Raw genomic sequence first — 17,519 nt, forward strand, 5'->3', positions numbered from 1 at the left:
CGCAATAGAATGAGTTGTAATGCGTTGCCCTTACGGAATATTTTTGTTTAAGTTTTTCTTTTTGGATATTGAATTAATATTAAAAGAAACACTGAAGTCAAAAAATGTGATTAATTATATCGATTTTTTTCCAAACATCGAAAATATTGAGTGGTGCCACTATCGATAGTTTGCCAGCTCAAATAAAGTTACTTATTGTTATTATTTTTTTTTTAATATTATTTATTTATTAGTATTAGCAATAATATGCATTTTGACGTGATAACGTCTTATAATTCGATTTTACCGGGTGCATGCACGAAAAATGTGTCGTTACCTTGCTCATTTGTCGTTACCTTGCTCATTTGTCGCTACCTTGCTCATTTGTCGTTACCTTGCTCATTGTCGTTACCTTGAATGAACTGTAAGCGAAAGCGTGGAACGAACGACAAAGCAAACGAACGGCAACGTTCGACATCTTGCTCTCTCCTACTTAAGTGAGCGTATATATGTATGTATATGCGCATATGTACATATATAAATTCACGTATTTGTATTTGCATATGCCTTCTTATTAATTATTCTTAATTTGATTTACTTGAAGAATTTAAAATAAAACCAAGTTTGTTAATAATACCTGTTGTTTTAATGTTATTATTATTAATTTTTTGACGTGATAACGTCTTATAATTCGATTTAGCCGGCTGCACGCACGAAAAAATGTGTCGTTACCATGCTCATTAGTGTTACCTTGCTCATTTGTCGTTACCTTGCTCATTTGCCGTTACCTTGCTCAATGTCGTTACCTTGAATGAACTGCTAGCGAAAGCGCAGAACGAAGGACAAAGCAAACGAACGGCAACGTTCGACATCTTGCGCTCTCCTACTTAAGTGAGCGCATATATACATGCGCATATGTACATATATAAATTCACGTATTTGTATTTGCATATGCCTTCTTATTGATTATTATTAATTTGATTTACTTGAAGAATTTAAAATAAAACCAAGTTTGTTAATAATACCTGTTGTTTTAATGTTATTATTATTAATTGACGTGATAACGTCTTATTATTCGATTTAACAGGCTGCACGCACGAAAAAATGTGTCGTTACCTTGCTCATTAGTATTACCTTGCTCATATGTCGTTACCTTGCTCAATGCCGTTACCTTGCTCATTGTCGTTACCTTGAATGAATTGCAAGCGAAAGCGCGGAACGAACGACAAAGCAAACAAAGCAAACGAACGGCAACGTTCGACATCTTGCTCTCTCCTACTTAAGTGAGCGTATATATGTACATATATAAATCCACGTATTTGTATTTGCATATGCCTTCTTATTGATTATTATTAATTTGATTTACTTGAAGAATTTAAAATAAAACCAAGTTTATTAATAATACCTGTTGTTTTAATGTTATTATTATTAATTTTTTTATTATATATGAAGGAAAAAATGTATGGTAATATTTACCACATACCCCATAAGATATGTTGTATACTAATATATGTATATAAACATGCATATACATATGCAATTTCGCACAATTTTCAAAAAGAACAAATCTATATGTAAAGATGCATACAAGTCTTATGGACATATCAAATATACGAATCTATTCCGTACGCAAGCAAATGTAAGCTAATGTGCTTGAACTACAAGCGAGAGCGCGGAACGAACGACAAAGAGCACAATCGGCCCCCGCGTTCGGCAACGTTCGACACTGGCTCTGTCCTACTTGAGTGAGCATATATATGTATGTATGTATATGCGCATATGTAAGTACATAAATTCACATACTTGTATTTGCATATGCCTTCTTCCTGTGTGCATGGTAATGAACCATTTCTCTGTTGAGAATAGGACGATGATAGAAAAAGTAGGAAATGAAAGGGAGTGTTTCGAGTGTAAAGTGTCTTGAAAAAGGCAAATCGATGATGGTGCCTCTTAGTGTTGTTGACTTATTAACGTCTGATGCACAATCGAAATTGAAGATATCTTTCATGAATTTGATAAATGTTTCGTCATTTTTCACGTTTGTGTAAATGTAACTTGACCTATTCCATTGCAATTCCATTTACCTCCTCCTCTATATCCATACAAAATAACTATCAAACAAATAAAATCAAAATTTTGTTTTGAAAATTGCAACCATTCCATCAATATTTTCTTATGACGTTGTCACGTTAAACTATCGTCAGTAAACCGACTTTACAGACAACCTCTTTTTTTGACTTGATAACGTCTTATAATTCGTGACTGTCACCTATAATAAATCCACCTTGTGTGAAGCCGTGTCAAGCTATTGCTCTCTCGTCACTCAGTGCTGCCAAACGATACGTTTTAAAATCATTAACAAAATAACCAATCCCAGAGTTGTACTTTTGTGTAAAAATTATTGTTGGCAACGTTGTTATCAATACAATTCTAGATTGTAAGAAATATATCACTCCACGGTAAGTAGCAGAATTCAAAAAGAAAAGGGAATGCAAGGCGTAAATGAGTTGGAACTGCTAAACATAAAAAGCTATACCCACACACATGTTAATTCTTGCCAAGGTAGCATCGATAGGAAAAACAAAATAACTTTATTTGAAGGTAATGTTATAATTCTTCATTTCACAATTTAACATGCAGTAAATAGCAAATCTTAAAATAACAATATGCACTAAGGCGCTCATGTAGTATTCACATTATTTATTAAATAAAGTATACCCTATACTAAATATTTCTCAATATTATTTTTAAGATACTTTGTCTTCCTGAGTCTTGTCGAGACTCTATGCTCCCGAGAGGACTGAACAAGGCAAAAAACAAAAATATTTTACTAAGTTGGCAGCTTTTAGCGATGCCAAAAACATGATTGTCAAAATATGGTACGTTCAATTATTATTGCTTATGGGCCTTGAAAATTAGCTACTGTGTTCTTCTTCTTGTCGCCAATTTGTTGGATGACAACAAAACGAGATTAACATTTTGGGAAACATTCGAATCGGATTTTCCAAGCTAACTACAAATATTGTTAATATATATTGGTATTCTGATAATTTTATACGTTCGCAAGTGTTTCAAAACTAAGGCCATTATTATTTTATAGTTCAAAAGAAAAGGACCATTGAAATTAACGTGTTTAGGTGCGATAGCCCGACATGGCTGGAAATTTTTGGCAAAGTTCTCACTCTCAACAATGGATACTAGACCGGCAAGATCTCATACGTGAAAGGCAATATGATCTACAAGTCCTCAGCGAAGATGAGTATCAAAAGATATTTATATTCTTTGCTAACGTTATTCAAGTACTCGGCGAGCAGTTGAAACTCCGTCAACAGGTCATTGCTACTGCCACAGTTTATTTTAAGCGTTTTTATGCTCGAAATTTGCTTAAGAACATTGATCCATTATTACTGGCACCTACCTGCATACTACTAGCGTCTAAAGTGGAGGAATTCGGTGTGATATCTAATTCGCGCCTAATCACCATCTGCCAGTCAGTTATTAAATCGAAATTTAGCTACGCCTACACGCAGGAGTTCCCCTATCGTACTAACCATGTTTTGGAGTGTGAATTCTATTTGCTTGAAAATTTAGATTGCTGTTTGATTGTGTATCAACCATATCGACCACTATTGCAGATGGTGCATGACATGGGACAAGAAGAGCAATTGTTGACTCTGAGCTGGCGTATAGTTAACGATTCGTTGCGTACCGATGTCTGTTTGCTTTACCCACCTTATCAGGTACTTTCTTATTCAGATCATCATATCAAAAAATATTTTTATATAATACCGATTACTTGGTCGAATTATAGATTGCAATTGCATGTTTACAAATAGCATGCGTTATACTTCAAAAGGATTCAATGAAAACTTGGTTCGCCGAACTTAACGTGGACCTAGACAAAGTGCAAGAAATTGTGCGGGCAATTGTAAATCTTTATGAACTTTGGAAAGACTGGAAAGAAAAAGACGAAATACAAATGCTGTTAAGTAAAATACCAAAACCTAAGCCGACGCCGCAGCGTTAAGTACAGCTAGACCTTGCGTCTTACTTTTTATAAATATAAGTATTTGTATTTTTGTAAGTAAGAAATGTAATGTTTTTATATTAATTTATATTATACAATACTTTATTATCGGATGGACACACAAAATTAGAGATATTTTGTTTTCCCAGTTGCAAATTTCGTATTCAGTATTTTTGCTTTATCAACTATTTGTTTTGTTTGATTCTTATCAATTTTATTTAATTTTAAATCCACGTCACGGCTAAATGGTCGACGCTCGGGTTTAGCGCCCGCCGCAGCTAATTCTTTTTCCTGCAAGAAGTTTAAGGAAATGATGCATAAATGGCTATACATGCGTACTATATACACAGTTGGGAAATAAGTTATAGATGTAATGCCAAACTTACCTTCTTCCTTTGCTCCTTACGCAACTTCTTTTGATGCATTTCAACCAACGATTCATCTCGTTTGTGGTCCTTTTTGTGTTTCTTAGCAATTCGTTCTTGCTCCTCGTCACGTTTTCTCTCATATGCGGCCTCAGCGTTTCGTTTTAATACCTCGACTTTTGTGGCATCCTTCGATGTACTCGGGGTGGGATTCTCTGCATCTTGGGGCGTTTTTGTCCAAGAGGAGCTATATTTGTGTAAAATCATTGTAAATAAATTTCTTGTTAGTTAAACGAATATTTGCTCACCGGTCACTAAAATCGGGTCTTTCCTTGCCCTGATGAAATGTACGCTTCATGTTCGCAAGTGCCGCTAATCCTCCTTTCAATCCAACCGCTGGTAGTTCTAACATCCACTCTTCACGTACTTTGACATCCACCGATTGTCCAGTTCCACTTTCTATGGCTGCAAGCTTTAATTCTAGTGCACGCTCCTCTAATTCTATTTGGGTGGCGCTCATTGGTATCATCCCCTCGCCGTCAGCAGGTGTAGGCATAGGACCGTAGGAAAACGCCATGTCATGTTCTTCGCCATCCTCATTTAACACCTCCATTTCGCAAGGTTCAGCTACTTTCGTACTTTCAGATAATTGTGAAAATTCACGGGGTAAAACTGGACCTATCAAAGCCTTCTCGACTTTGGGCTCATCTTTGAGCAAATGTGGTGGTAGCGCTGGACCGAAAGCATCGTCATTGTGCTCAAGTTCTGCTCTTTTCTCAGCTTGCATTGGCAGCGTAATGGCCAGCTTTACTCGGTGCCTTTCTTGACGATTGTGCTTAATATCCTTGTTACGCTTAGCTTTCTTTTCCTTGTATCTGTGCTTTTTTTTCTCAGATTTGCATTTTATTTTCTTATTTTTTTTATGCTTTTTATACTTCTCAGATGATGAGGATGAGGATGCGGATGAATCAGTGTCGCTGGTCATTTTATGCCGATTTATTTTCGTGAAAGGTTACATGTAGCTAACAAACGGAAAAATAATTAAAACTGCATTAGTATATTAGAATTTATGTTTTATGCACTTTATTGCGCTAAATAGTTAAAAATAACTCAAAGAGATAACGAATCTTAGTAAATACAAACATATTGGACAGCCAACAAAATAGTTTAAGATTTACATTGTAAAAATCCCAATGAGAGCCACTCCGTGCAAATTTTTAAATGCTTCTAATCAGAAATATTTAACAACTACACTTTTGTAAGTGTAATTATGTGTAATTTTTCGGTAGCAAGATATTTAAGAAGCAAAGCATAGATACCAAAAAGCGTTTTTCCTTTATATTACTTTGGCATGGTTTTAAAAGCAGTAATTGCCTTATCAACGTACTGTTTTCCCCAATTAGGAAAAAGTTTTAAGCGCCTTACGATAGCTGTAAAGCAAAGATTTGAAAAATCCTGCACTGGCTATATTTTTTATCGACTGAGCAATACTGCTGCGCCACACTATGTCATTTACTGAAGTTTGCACAAGTTCGAGAAGATTGTGTGAATCTGCCAAGTGTGGTACTATATTCATATAATCACCCTTAAATGCTGAATTTCGTACAATCCGTTTTTGCAATTCATTTGGTACGTTGCGTAGATGATGTATTTTAGCTTTCGACGACTTGTCCTGCTCAAACTGAGTAATTGTGTTGCCCGTTCCCACTTCCTTGGCATTAAAATCGGCCCCCACGTAATCGGTCAATTTTTGCAATACTGGAGAATAGAGATTCAAGAAATCTTTCTCTTGTGCCAACACTATATTGCGAACTTTGTGCTTATTCTCGCCGAATATCATTCGGAAATCTCCTTTATAACTGAGGCTCGATATTGTATGGAATAGTTGATAGGCTGTGAACCGTTCTGGTAGTAAAAGTAAGGCTACTTGAAATGCGCTGAGTAAGTTGCACGCTAAAGCCTCTTTTAATTCGTCATCGCCATTTGTTGCTACCAACTCGAATACAGGTTTTTGTAGCCGGCCCGCAAGATACAAGTACCGCCAATTCTGTAAATCATCCAACAAGTGTTCTCGCGATATGACGCCATATTTAATTGTTACATGAATATCGTGCAGCGGCACTAATGTATTGAAGTATACACGTGCACCTAAATGCTCTTGGTAATTCATGATGAAACGCGGGCCCAGTAGGCGTAATAGAGAGTAGTGGCTTTCCTGACGATCTAGATTTTCAGCATGCCAACCTAGTGGATCACGCACACAAAATATTAAGTCAATAATGTTGTTCTTTTGTTTAGCAACTTCTTCATAGCCAATTTGTTGCTTCACACCGCTGCCATAAGCAAATACATACGAAAGACCACCACGAGGAAAACGCGCCAAAATATCTTTGAAAATAGCCATTTCAGAATGTAAATATAATTACTTTTTATTGATGTGAAACGGTTGTTTAATTGAACTTTTATATTTTCATTAAATCGGTCACATCCAAATATCCTTTGCTGTTAAATTGTTGTTGTGAACCCAGCTGTAAAAGAATGTAGCCGGATTGTTAAAAGCAAAAAGGGCACTAAAATTATAAGGTATGTTCATGTAAAAATTAACCAGTAATTTGTCACTAAAAGTATGTTCACATATGGCAGATTACCTGCAAAATTGACAATCAGCAGCTAAGACTGTTTTGAAAGGCTTTTCTTTATAGAAATTGATGTGGTGGAATATGCATTTTGGAGTTTTGGGTTTGTTTAATTCTCATTAACGATATGAAGAAAAGACAAGGAGAGGGAATAGCTCATTTAATTGTGCAATTGGCTACTAGTAATGAACAGTTGGAGGAAATCCGTAAACAACGTTTACTGAGGTCTCAAAAAAATTATGGTAACAATACGCATGCGAAATTCGATATTAAATTTTATAATAAGTAATAAGAGGACACACATTTATGGACACAAGCATTTTTCTGTTATATGAATGCATAATTAATAATATCAAATAAAACTTTATTAGAATTGTCTACAAACCTGTTTTCTTTGACAGCATCCATGTTATTCAGTTTTAACTTTGACGATTTCTTTTGAATTCGTAAAGATAATTATCTATAATACAGAAAACAAAGGGTAGTATGTAAAAAAGAGTGGTAATAATCTAGGATTATTTTATAATCTCAGATTTCCGAAGAGAAATTTTGTATGGATAATCTCGCTTTTTTTGGCGGCCACCGTAGCCGAATGGGTTGGTGCGTGACTACCATTCAAAATTCACAGAAAGAACGTAGGTTCGAATATCGGTGAAACACCAAAATTAAGACAAAGTTTTTTCTACTAGCATGAAAAAGCTCCTCATAAAAAATATTTGACGTTCGGAGTCGGCTTGAAACTGTAGTTCGCTCCATTTGTGGAATAACATCAAGACGCATAAGATAAATAGAAGGAGGAGCTCGGCCAAACACCCAAAAAGGGTGTACGCGCCAATTATATACATATATAATCTCTCTATTTAGTTACGAATTAGGAGTTAAGCACGAAAAAGTGCAATAAAGCAAATAAATGCAAAATAACGAGCTCAGCATCACATGATTTTATTTTGTCCACTTCATCACCGCTGTCCATTAGCAATTGTATTTCTGTGGCATTGCATATTTTTTCATATTTTTCTTGCTTCCGCCTGTGCATGTATATATACATATTGCCAAATTAGTTAGTAACCAACAAGAACACGCATAAACACAAAATATACCTTAAATACTTTCGATTTGCAGCAATGGAGACTGGAAGCTGTGGTTCAGAAGTACTTAACTTTATATCATGGCTGATTCCTAATTAATGTATGTAGGAGTTCAAATAAACTTTATATATTATATTCAGTTACATTCTCCATTTTCATCACAATTTTTATTTAAATTTTGAACTTTGACTCAATCCGCAAATTTTAATGCGATTTAATTTTATTTGCGAAAATTATCTAGTAAAAATTTGCAACTTCCCCTCAAAATGAAATGTCATTTTGCACTCGCACTTTCCCCTACTTTGCAATATTTTTGATACATGAAGACCAATACTTGATCATTTGTAACAATTATTTCAAATTATTTGCTTCATGAACCTTTAATCAGTAACGATCAAGGCGAATTTATTACAGGTGACAGCAAGGTGGATTTAATAAGGTGACAGCATTCACCCAGCTGAATTTTTCGCCGTAGGTATGGCTTACGTCAAAATGATATGCTTTGTTTGTATGTATTGGTATGTTTACATTCGTATGTTTACATTTGCTTGCTGATTTTGACATGATTCTTGCACCAAACGCAACAACAAATACATGTAGGGTTTTACTTATATGTGTTTGCTGTCACCTGTAATAAATTCGCCTTGAGGTGACAGCAAACACATATAAGTAAAACCCTACATGTATTTGGTGTTGCGTTTGGTGCAAGCATCATGTCAAAATCAGCAAGCAAATGTAAACATACCAATACATACAAACAAAGCATATCATTTTGACATAATCCTACAAGACAGCTGACTATCATATTAACACCCATATTATCATCATCACTATCATCATCCAACTACACATTTTTGTTCTAGCCGTGGGAAAGTTCTGATAGTTTCCCCTTGTCGGTGTGATATTCTATCTCTCTTTTACCAATAGCAATTTCTTATAACTGAAAAATATATCTGCCCTGCTCTAAAGGCACACTAAACTCCTCATTGTTGTCATCACAAACTCATCAGCACAAATGGCCTAAACTCCTCATTGTTGTCATCAGAAACTCATCAGCACAAATGGCCTAAACTCCTCATTGTTGTCATCAGAAACTCATCAGCACAAATGGCCTAAACTCCTCATTGTTGTCATCAGAAACTCATCAGCACAAACGCCTCATTGTTGTCATCACAAACTCATCAGCACAAACGCCTCATTGTTGTCATCACAAACTCATCAGCACAAATGGCCTAAACTCCTCATTCGAAATTACACGACGAAAACGAAATTACATTTATATTATTATATTCATTTATTGTTTACAAACTAGTTATTATAAAATTTTATATTATATATTTACATATTTAAAGATTTTACATATTTACACATTTCAAGATTTTACATATTTACACATTTCAAGATTTTACATATTTAAAGATTTTACATATTTACACATTTACACATTTCAAGATTTTACATATTTAAAGATTTTACATATTTACACATTTACACATTTCAAGATTTTACATATTTAAAGATTTTACATATTTACACATTTACACATTTGAAGTTTTTCTGTTAATATATTTTTTTTTGGTTAGACCTATTGTGGCTTAAACGAACATACTTCCTAATAGCGCCTTCTACATCTTCTTTTGTTTTTTCTGAAAAGAGGTCTAATAAATGAAATAATTGTTAGCAACTCGTAGGTATTCTTCTTTTTGCTATGTACTTACCAAATATAAGTTCAACCGCCTTAAGTCTAAGAAGTGGTATCTTTCCTGCTCTTCCTTCTAAGTTGAAGCTGTACATGGCGTCATCTGTGAAAAGATAACGCATAACCCCGTCAACCGTCCCTTTCGTGCCTTTTGATCTTGCCAGAAGCCCAATCTACATATGGAAGAAAAAGTGTTATTTTCAAATTATACTATCATTCATTTTATTATGTTACCATTGCGTCGGCGTAAGCTTTATTTATCAGCTTGGCTTCAACAGCCTGCACTTGCTCCACCGATAATACGGGAAACATGGCAGCAAGTTCCATGGATTCCTCGCTTTCCGCGTCCCCGGTGATGCGACTGACAGACTGTTGAACCCTAGCTGTCAGCTCTTTGCATTCGCGCAACAGCTTACTTTGCGCTTGCACCTCACCACGTTCCGGCATCTGAAAAGGGAAATTTCGATGTTACAAACGAAATATATAGTACATATGGTGAAAGTCTGTTATTACCTTATCGAAAATGGCACTTTGTATGTCAGCTACTTGGCCAGCAACGCCCAGTTGACGGGTCTCGACGGTATCCAGTTTCGCCAATATTTGGTCCTGGCATATCTGGATAGCGCTTAACTCAGCTATTATTGCCGCGTGTCTGCCTTTAGATGACGACAACTTTTTGGGAATAGCAGGCTTTTTTGGTGCAGAGCGCTCGTCATGGGGACATTCCACCCCAAATTGAAGCCTTCGAATTTGTATTTCTGAAATAAAATAAGAATATATAAAACCACAAATAAAAGTACATAAAACTGTACCGTCATTTTCTTGCCACTGACTTATTTCCACTTCTGAAAATTTTTGTTAGTTAGTATTTAACTACTTAAGTTTATGTTAGTAATTTACAATACCTTGTTTAAAGTTCACGTTATATTTTCCTTCCTTTCCTTCCTTTTATTTTATGTATAATCTTCTGAAAAAAAGAAAATTTTTATTATTTCTATATTATTATTTCATTATTATTATTATTTTTATATTATTATATTTATTATTTTTACTTTTTATGAAAATATTATTTTATCGCACTTTTCAGTATTTTGAACAAAATATCACAATTTGTTCAGAGCAGCCACAAAATTGCAACTTCACACTTTGTTCTTGTTTTTGTTGTAGCAGCATAAGCATTCTCCATACATATACGGAGAATACTGCTGAAGTCCATGGCCGGATATAAATCCGGTAACGTAGAACGTTAAAAATTCTTATTTTACCAAAATGCTTATAAAACCACTATAAAATAACATTTGGTTAGAATTTAAATATACATACCTGATTTACACTCGATTTTTTTCACAATACACTTTTCACAATCACAAAAAACACAACCGCCTTCCACGAGTAATATGAATAATTATGAATAACTAGATGCGCTTTTTGTTTGAAAGCGCGGCTAGAAATTCCTTTCAATACTTCTTAGTGCCCATTTACACGATGTCTCCTCTGGAAGGGAAACATTTTGTTCGGTGGTGAAGGACGGCCGCGGAAGAGAGAAGGGAATTTGTCTCCTGTACTGGCGACACGCTTTGTGCTTCTTATTCGTATTTCCAATCTTAAAGCAATTTTTGACAGTTGCTTCATTCGTTTTCTTCTTTCGTGGAAGAAAGTTCTAAGTTATGTGTTGGTTTTCAAGCAAACGGAAGATAACAACGATGACAAACATACGAACGCTGCTTGGGAAATGCACAATTATTTTTGCTAGTAAAGTAGTATAATTTAAAATAGTTATGGGACATGTTTATGTTGATTTCTAATTTTTCCCTGCATTTCTAGATACTCAGTTTAATTTTAAGTTAATTATTTACATATGAAGTATTTTTAATTTAATTTTTTTTATTCAAGTATAAGAATTTATAAATATATTTCAATAAAAAAACCAACAAATTATTTATTATTTAACCAGTTTGCATTTTTCATTCATATATTTAAGAAACTGTTGTCGAACGCTCTCTGCTTTACATGTAAGCGCGTGCTAGAATACATCCGAACCAGACGATGCTAAAGCATTAAATGTCAAAATGTTGCCGAAAACAATTTTGCCCGTGTGGCCGCGAATGAGACATGAAAAGAGAATTTCCAGTGTCTCCCTTCCAGATGTCTCCGTGTGTAAATGGGGTGTTAGTATTGCCAATTCCAGGGAACAACTAATAGTCGGAATGGCGTGCTGCCAGAAATAGAGCACAAAAAATAATTGACGAAAACAGTTCGTTTTAAAGTTGAAGGAAAAATTTCGCGATTTAAATGTAATACATATAATAAATTGTTTAAAATATTATATAATATGTTTTTTGGGTTATAATATAATTTTTATGAGACCACTGTCAAATTCAATCACACTTTCCTGAATACATTTTGAATACATGTAATTCCATTGAAAACTGAGTGTTGGTTTTTGTATAATATGTAAATATGTATGTTTTTTTAATTTTTTGCTTATTTATGTATTTTATACTCAGTGTGCTTATTTTTTTATACTTATATGTATCTACATCAATGAAAATAAGGAAACTGTAAATTCCCAATTTTTGTTTTAAAAAATACCCAATCAATATTTCTCCCGCTGTGGCATTACTGACGAATAGTATAAAAAAGGAGCATTTCAACAGCGCTTTCACGAGAAAAAGAGTTTCACATTTAGTTATCTCTTTTGCTCTTTCGACAATTTTCAATTTGTCAATGCGCATGTATTAGAGACTAATAAAATATTTGTCAATGTGTTGGAATTTTTGGCGAAAGTACTCAGCACTGTCTTGTAGGGAAGCCATACCTACGGCGAAAAATTCAGCTGGGTGAATGCTGTCACCTTATTAAATCCACCTTGGTAACGATTGTATTTTCAACATCAATTTTTTTTAACGAATCTCATGTTACTTTCTGTTCACTCTGGTAGCTCTTCGATGTGGCAATGTATTTTTTTTTTACAAAGAGAATTATGACATTCGATTTTATGTTATGTTTATCAGCCCATTGAGTTCGTGTATTAGCAAAAAAATTTTTTAACGCTTGTCTGTACTTCGTAACTATTACTAAAATATTAAAAAATGTATTTCAAAACAATTTATGTCACAGTGGGGACTACCAAATTTGATGAGCTTATTAACGAAGTCGTGTCTGCTCGATGTTTGCACGCTTTACAGCGGCGGGGTTGTCAAAAGTTGGTCATCCAGCACGGTTATGGGAGACCTGTACAAAATGTAAATCACATTCGCCAAGTATATGGTATCACACTTGAACAATACGACTTCAAGCTTGAAACACCAAGAACTGATATACTGGATGCTGATCTGATAATAGGTCATGCGGGCGCCGGCACTTGTATGGACATATTGAATCACAGTCGACCCGGTATCATAGTGGTTAATGACAGATTAATGGATAATCATCAGAAAGAATTGGCACAGGAACTGAGTAAAGAAGGATACGTATTTTATTCTAATGTAGAAGGACTGGCCAAAATAGTAGAGCAAGCGGATGTAACTAAGTTGCAGGCATATGAAAAACGTAATAATATACCACATTTTGTGAATTACTTGAACGAGATGATGATTGCTTCATATTTTTAATTACTATATATATTATACTTATTAAAAAAGAAGTAATGGAATTTCTAATGGGATAAATTAGAATTCATATAATTTTTATAAGATGTTTAATGTGAAACGCGAAAATAAGTGCGTTGAGTTTCTATAGGTTACAATAAAATTACAAAATGATAAAAAGCATTCCCATTTAGTCTTCTATGTATTCGAATGGCTCTGGAGGCTCGGGTTCCTTAGCGTCTTCGTTCTTTGGGCCATAAGCTGCAACTGGTTCAACCAACTCTTGCTCAGCAGATTTGCCTGTATGTTGCAGTACAATAATACCACCAATTGTCACGTCCTTGAGGGGTATATAAGCCTGAGCTTCAGCAACGCTAACAACTTTAAGTTGTTGGCGCACGACACGAGCGGGATTCTGTAGGATCTCGAAATTGGGTTCAGGTTCTTTTTTGTCCTTCTTTTCTTTCTCTTTCTCTTTTTCCTTTTCTTTTTCTTCTTTCTTTTTATCGACTGTCTCCTTGTCTTCCTCCTTCTTCTTTTCTTTCTCATCTTTCTTTTTCTTTTCGTCTTTTTTCTCGATCTTTTCATCAACATCCATTTTTTTATCGTCCTTCTTTGATTCCTTGCTATCCTCGTCCACATCCATTTTATTATCTTCCTCCTTCTTATCAGCAATTTCTCGACGTCTTTGGCGCGCAGCTATAGAGAGCACAGCTGTAGCCACTTTTTCACGCTCCTCTGATTTCTTTTCTTCCAATGGCGCCGGGTAGGCATACAGAGATGGTTTTGCCGCAGATTTGAACTCCATCTTAGGCATTTTAAGATCCGAGTTCAAGCCAATAACACAGGTTGGAGTAAATGCCAACGCGAGTGAATGTGCTAATGGGAACCAATACCAGTACTGAGTGAAGACCAGCATTCCTACCACAGCTTGCAAATTAGTATGTCCAGTGCGCGATTGCAATGAAAGTGTAGCATTGCGACCACCTCCATCAATAATGCCTAAAAAATAGATATTTAATTTCTTTGATATAGTCATATGTAATATTTTAATTTTTATTTACCCTGAGCGAGGATGGCACCAAATTTGGCCATGACATCTTCATGCTTGTTGCTGATTACTTCGGCATAAAGCTGACGGAAGAAGGTGTTTTTCGGACAAGTCTGGTCAGTGTGTTGAATCAGAATCATAGCAGAAGCGATGAGAGCGCCTTGACGTACAAAATTTACTGGATCAAATTTAACCATAGGTTCCAAGAGGCCAATTGCTTCGCGCAGACCGGTACCAGCACAAGCAATACCCAAAGCCATAGCAGCACCGTATCGAACGTGTGGGTTGTAAGACTCCGCTAGTAAACTTACAACAGAGGGGCATTGCTCAGGTGTACGGAAGAGGATGAAACCAATAGCAGTTACCGCAGCTCGTCGTACATCATCATTTACATCAGAAACTGCGACGTGTAATAGGCGGCGAATAGCTTTATTGCTTCCAGTGCCATTGTACGCCATTGCTACAGTGTACATGCCAGAACGTCGAAGTACGGGGTCTTTGTCAGTGGACAAACTGGTAACCAATGGATCCGCCTCTTCTAGGCGTGCAAACATGGTTAATGAAATACCAACTGCTAACCCCCTTAAGATTTTCTCATGCTGTGTTTCTTGGGCATACGAAACCATGTCCTCGATTGCTTGGGCATTTTTAGAGCCCAGCATAACCATACCCATCGCTATACCAGCGGCCTCTCCGGTAACAGCATCATCTTGGTACAAATTGAATTTAAGCTGCTCATACAAATCTTGACGATGAGTGCCCATTGCTGCAAGACCTAACCCCAAACAGCCTCCATGACGAACATTTTCATTTTGAGCATCTTTTAATTGCTGTAGAAGGTAGTCGATTATGTTTGCACCATGATTGGCATGAATCATACCCAAAGCATACAGGCCACCACCCTCAGAATAACCGGAGCTGGGTCCAGTCTCCTTTGGCAAGTAGCTTTGCATAAGACCCAAAGAATCCTTTTCGTGTCCACGGTGGATGACACCCAAAGATGCAGTGGCTGTTAATTTTGCCCAATTTGTGGCACGTGCCAGCCAATCTAAGTTATCGCGTAAAAATTGATCGGAGGTTGTGCCAGCATGCATAAAAGCATTGGCGATTACCGTAGCAGTGTGGCAAATTGATACTCGCACAGCTTCTTTTGTACCTCGAAGGATTTGAAGATCAGCATGATTACTGCGAATTAAGAACTGCAGCTGAAGGTCAATGGTTACTTCGCCAGACAAAATAGAAATAAGCTTCTCAATATTTTTTTGGTGGGCCTTTTCGGAGTCGTTCAGGGAGTCAATTGTCCTCTCAATCTTAGCATCGCCTATTGCAAGAATTAGTAAACTGAATTAAATAAAACAATAACGTACCGTAAAACTCACCTTCGGCATCTCCGGCAGAATCTTCAGTCGACTTAGGCTTCTCATCGTTAGATGACTTCGATGCATCGTCGCTGCCAGCGGCATTTGTGCCCTGAGGCTTAAAAGTTGACGGTAATGCTGTGGGAATTGGTGCTGTTTCCTTGAGGGCCTGAAGTACTTTACCCAAAAATTCTTGAGTTGCCGATTCATACAAATCGAAAGCAATCTGGTATGCCATTAAATTATTGCCTTCAACTGAGGATCGAGTTAGTTTATCGAGGACTTCTGCCACTGCAAGTGGGTCTTCCAGAAATATTAAACATTGGCACATATTTACGTAGTCTGGTATGCCTAAGTCACGATATAGGCCCACTAAGCAGCGTAAAACTTCATTACGGAAGCCGCGATTCTGAATTAACGACATTGTCACATTGTAGGCATAAGCCAACATGCCACTAACATCATCCGATTTCATAATGGACTGCTCAAAAATATCCATGCGACGGGTTTCCAAGGCGATTCCTAATGCTTGACGATATTGACCGTCATCCAAGCAACGCTGGATCATGCGGTTGACAATCGCTTCGAGACGTGTGTCAACAGTCTTCGCATCCTTCGGATTTTCAATGAAAGCAATACGTTGCGCAATGTAAAAGTCGATACACTTGGCTATAATAGTTTCAGTGTATTCGTTGCGTGCATTTACGTCGAACAAATCCCCGGCACCAAGTGCATAGGTTAGTGCGTCTTCAAATGAACCCAAATGATAGAATACTTTCGAGGCAACCATGCCAGCCAATTTGTTTTCAGGAAATGATCGATCCTCATGCAACATTTCAATTTTCTCGATAGATTCCGAGATCTCTGGCCAAAACTCGTCTACGATGTTATCGAGTTTTTTCAGAGCAAATACCTTCAAATCGGGCATGGGCTCATCTAGCAGAGAGATGATACCAGCAGCGGACGTCAGCGTCATCGTGGTTATTTGTTACTGAAATAGAGAAATAACATACAACCCCATATTTAGGTTATGTTTATTACAGTCTGAACATTTCTTATATTAAGCCATTTCGTATGTGAGTTTAAGCCAACCAACACAAATTAGAAGGTATATATTTTGCAGAAACAAAACATCTTTGTTTCTTCCTTATACATAATGAACAAGGAGGTATCACAAATAGGGTTCTCAAATTTTTCACGGCGTCCTAGTCAAATTATATATGTACATACCTCAAGTACTTCAGACAGGAAATTTACCACTTATATGTTCGTTTTTACTAAAAAATACTAATGATTTAGGTATTTTCGTGAAATATTTTTGATTATATAGCGTTAAAAACTTCACTGAAAAAATGGAATTGGTAAACCGAAAACTGCAAATCACTTCTGTCATACTAGTTTACTTCATGTCATACACACGTTGGGTATGTTCAGTTCTTTATTTTTAATCACATTTCGTGCTGCCATATCAATGAAAAAAAAATTTTAAGTTTTTGTCCGATTTTTATTCGTTCCATACATGCATGAACCAAGAATAATATAATACAAGATTGTGCCTTACGAGGCACCGTAAACAAACAAAACGAAGAGGAACAATAAATAAAAGTGAATGGAAAGCCAAGAATATACAATAGAATACACATCTGCCCCTGCATACAATTGCGCCACCTACTGTATTCTATATACCCCATGCACATGGTGAAACGATGTTTAATGGTGTGGCCAA

General features: G+C 36.1%; 6 protein-coding genes across 9 annotated transcripts; 2 read left to right on the forward strand and 4 right to left on the reverse strand.

Annotated features, from left to right (window-relative positions):
- Window positions 1-2,882: 2,882 nt before the first annotated feature.
- LOC128872008 (cyclin-C) lies at window positions 2,883-4,123 on the forward strand. Of its 2 annotated transcripts, XM_054114256.1 has the most exons (3): window positions 2,884-3,017; window positions 3,080-3,719; window positions 3,791-4,123. In XM_054114256.1, exons 2-3 carry the CDS (start codon window positions 3,132-3,134, stop codon window positions 4,004-4,006), a joined length of 804 nt encoding a protein of 267 aa, XP_053970231.1. In that variant the 5' UTR covers window positions 2,884-3,017; window positions 3,080-3,131; the 3' UTR covers window positions 4,007-4,123. The 2 variants fall into 2 exon arrangements, with proteins under 2 accessions (XP_053970232.1, XP_053970231.1); XM_054114257.1 differs by having other exon boundaries at window positions 2,883-3,719.
- Window positions 4,079-6,925, reverse strand: LOC128872006 (GPALPP motifs-containing protein 1). Of its 2 annotated transcripts, none has more exons than XM_054114254.1 (4): window positions 5,550-5,640; window positions 4,680-5,393; window positions 4,393-4,618; window positions 4,079-4,297 (listed from the first exon to the last, which is right to left on the reverse strand). In XM_054114254.1, the coding sequence occupies exons 2-4, from the start codon at window positions 5,354-5,356 to the stop codon at window positions 4,133-4,135; spliced, it is 1,068 nt and encodes a 355-aa protein (XP_053970229.1). In that variant the 5' UTR covers window positions 5,357-5,393; window positions 5,550-5,640; the 3' UTR covers window positions 4,079-4,132. The 2 variants fall into 2 exon arrangements, with proteins under 2 accessions (XP_053970229.1, XP_053970228.1); XM_054114253.1 differs by lacking the exon at window positions 5,550-5,640 and adding an exon at window positions 6,798-6,925 and having other exon boundaries at window positions 4,080-4,297.
- On the reverse strand, window positions 5,760-6,799 carry LOC128872007 (phosphatidate cytidylyltransferase, mitochondrial). The gene has a single exon (XM_054114255.1). It carries the CDS (start codon window positions 6,773-6,775, stop codon window positions 5,771-5,773), a length of 1,005 nt encoding a protein of 334 aa, XP_053970230.1. The 5' UTR covers window positions 6,776-6,799; the 3' UTR covers window positions 5,760-5,770.
- Window positions 6,926-9,484: 2,559 nt separating the features above from the next.
- Window positions 9,485-11,960, reverse strand: LOC128872011 (uncharacterized). Of its 2 annotated transcripts, XM_054114260.1 has the most exons (6): window positions 11,118-11,960; window positions 10,700-10,761; window positions 10,308-10,552; window positions 10,029-10,241; window positions 9,814-9,967; window positions 9,485-9,753 (listed from the first exon to the last, which is right to left on the reverse strand). In XM_054114260.1, exons 4-6 carry the CDS (start codon window positions 10,239-10,241, stop codon window positions 9,656-9,658), a joined length of 465 nt encoding a protein of 154 aa, XP_053970235.1. In that variant the 5' UTR covers window positions 10,308-10,552; window positions 10,700-10,761; window positions 11,118-11,960; the 3' UTR covers window positions 9,485-9,655. The 2 variants fall into 2 exon arrangements, with proteins under 2 accessions (XP_053970235.1, XP_053970236.1); XM_054114261.1 differs by lacking the exon at window positions 11,118-11,960 and having other exon boundaries at window positions 10,308-10,769.
- Window positions 11,961-12,648: 688 nt separating this feature from the next.
- LOC128872010 (UDP-N-acetylglucosamine transferase subunit ALG13 homolog) lies at window positions 12,649-13,408 on the forward strand. The gene has a single exon (XM_054114259.1). It carries the CDS (start codon window positions 12,887-12,889, stop codon window positions 13,406-13,408), a length of 522 nt encoding a protein of 173 aa, XP_053970234.1. The 5' UTR covers window positions 12,649-12,886.
- Window positions 13,409-13,477: 69 nt separating this feature from the next.
- LOC128872009 (26S proteasome non-ATPase regulatory subunit 1) lies at window positions 13,478-17,196 on the reverse strand. The gene is made up of 4 exons (XM_054114258.1): window positions 17,024-17,196; window positions 15,815-16,784; window positions 14,449-15,756; window positions 13,478-14,386 (listed from the first exon to the last, which is right to left on the reverse strand). The coding sequence occupies exons 2-4, from the start codon at window positions 16,767-16,769 to the stop codon at window positions 13,575-13,577; spliced, it is 3,075 nt and encodes a 1,024-aa protein (XP_053970233.1). The 5' UTR covers window positions 16,770-16,784; window positions 17,024-17,196; the 3' UTR covers window positions 13,478-13,574.
- Window positions 17,197-17,519: the final 323 nt, after the last annotated feature.

This window comes from Anastrepha ludens, chromosome 2 (assembly GCF_028408465.1).
Source record: "Anastrepha ludens isolate Willacy chromosome 2, idAnaLude1.1, whole genome shotgun sequence".
Classification (NCBI taxonomy): domain Eukaryota; kingdom Metazoa; phylum Arthropoda; class Insecta; order Diptera; family Tephritidae; genus Anastrepha; species Anastrepha ludens.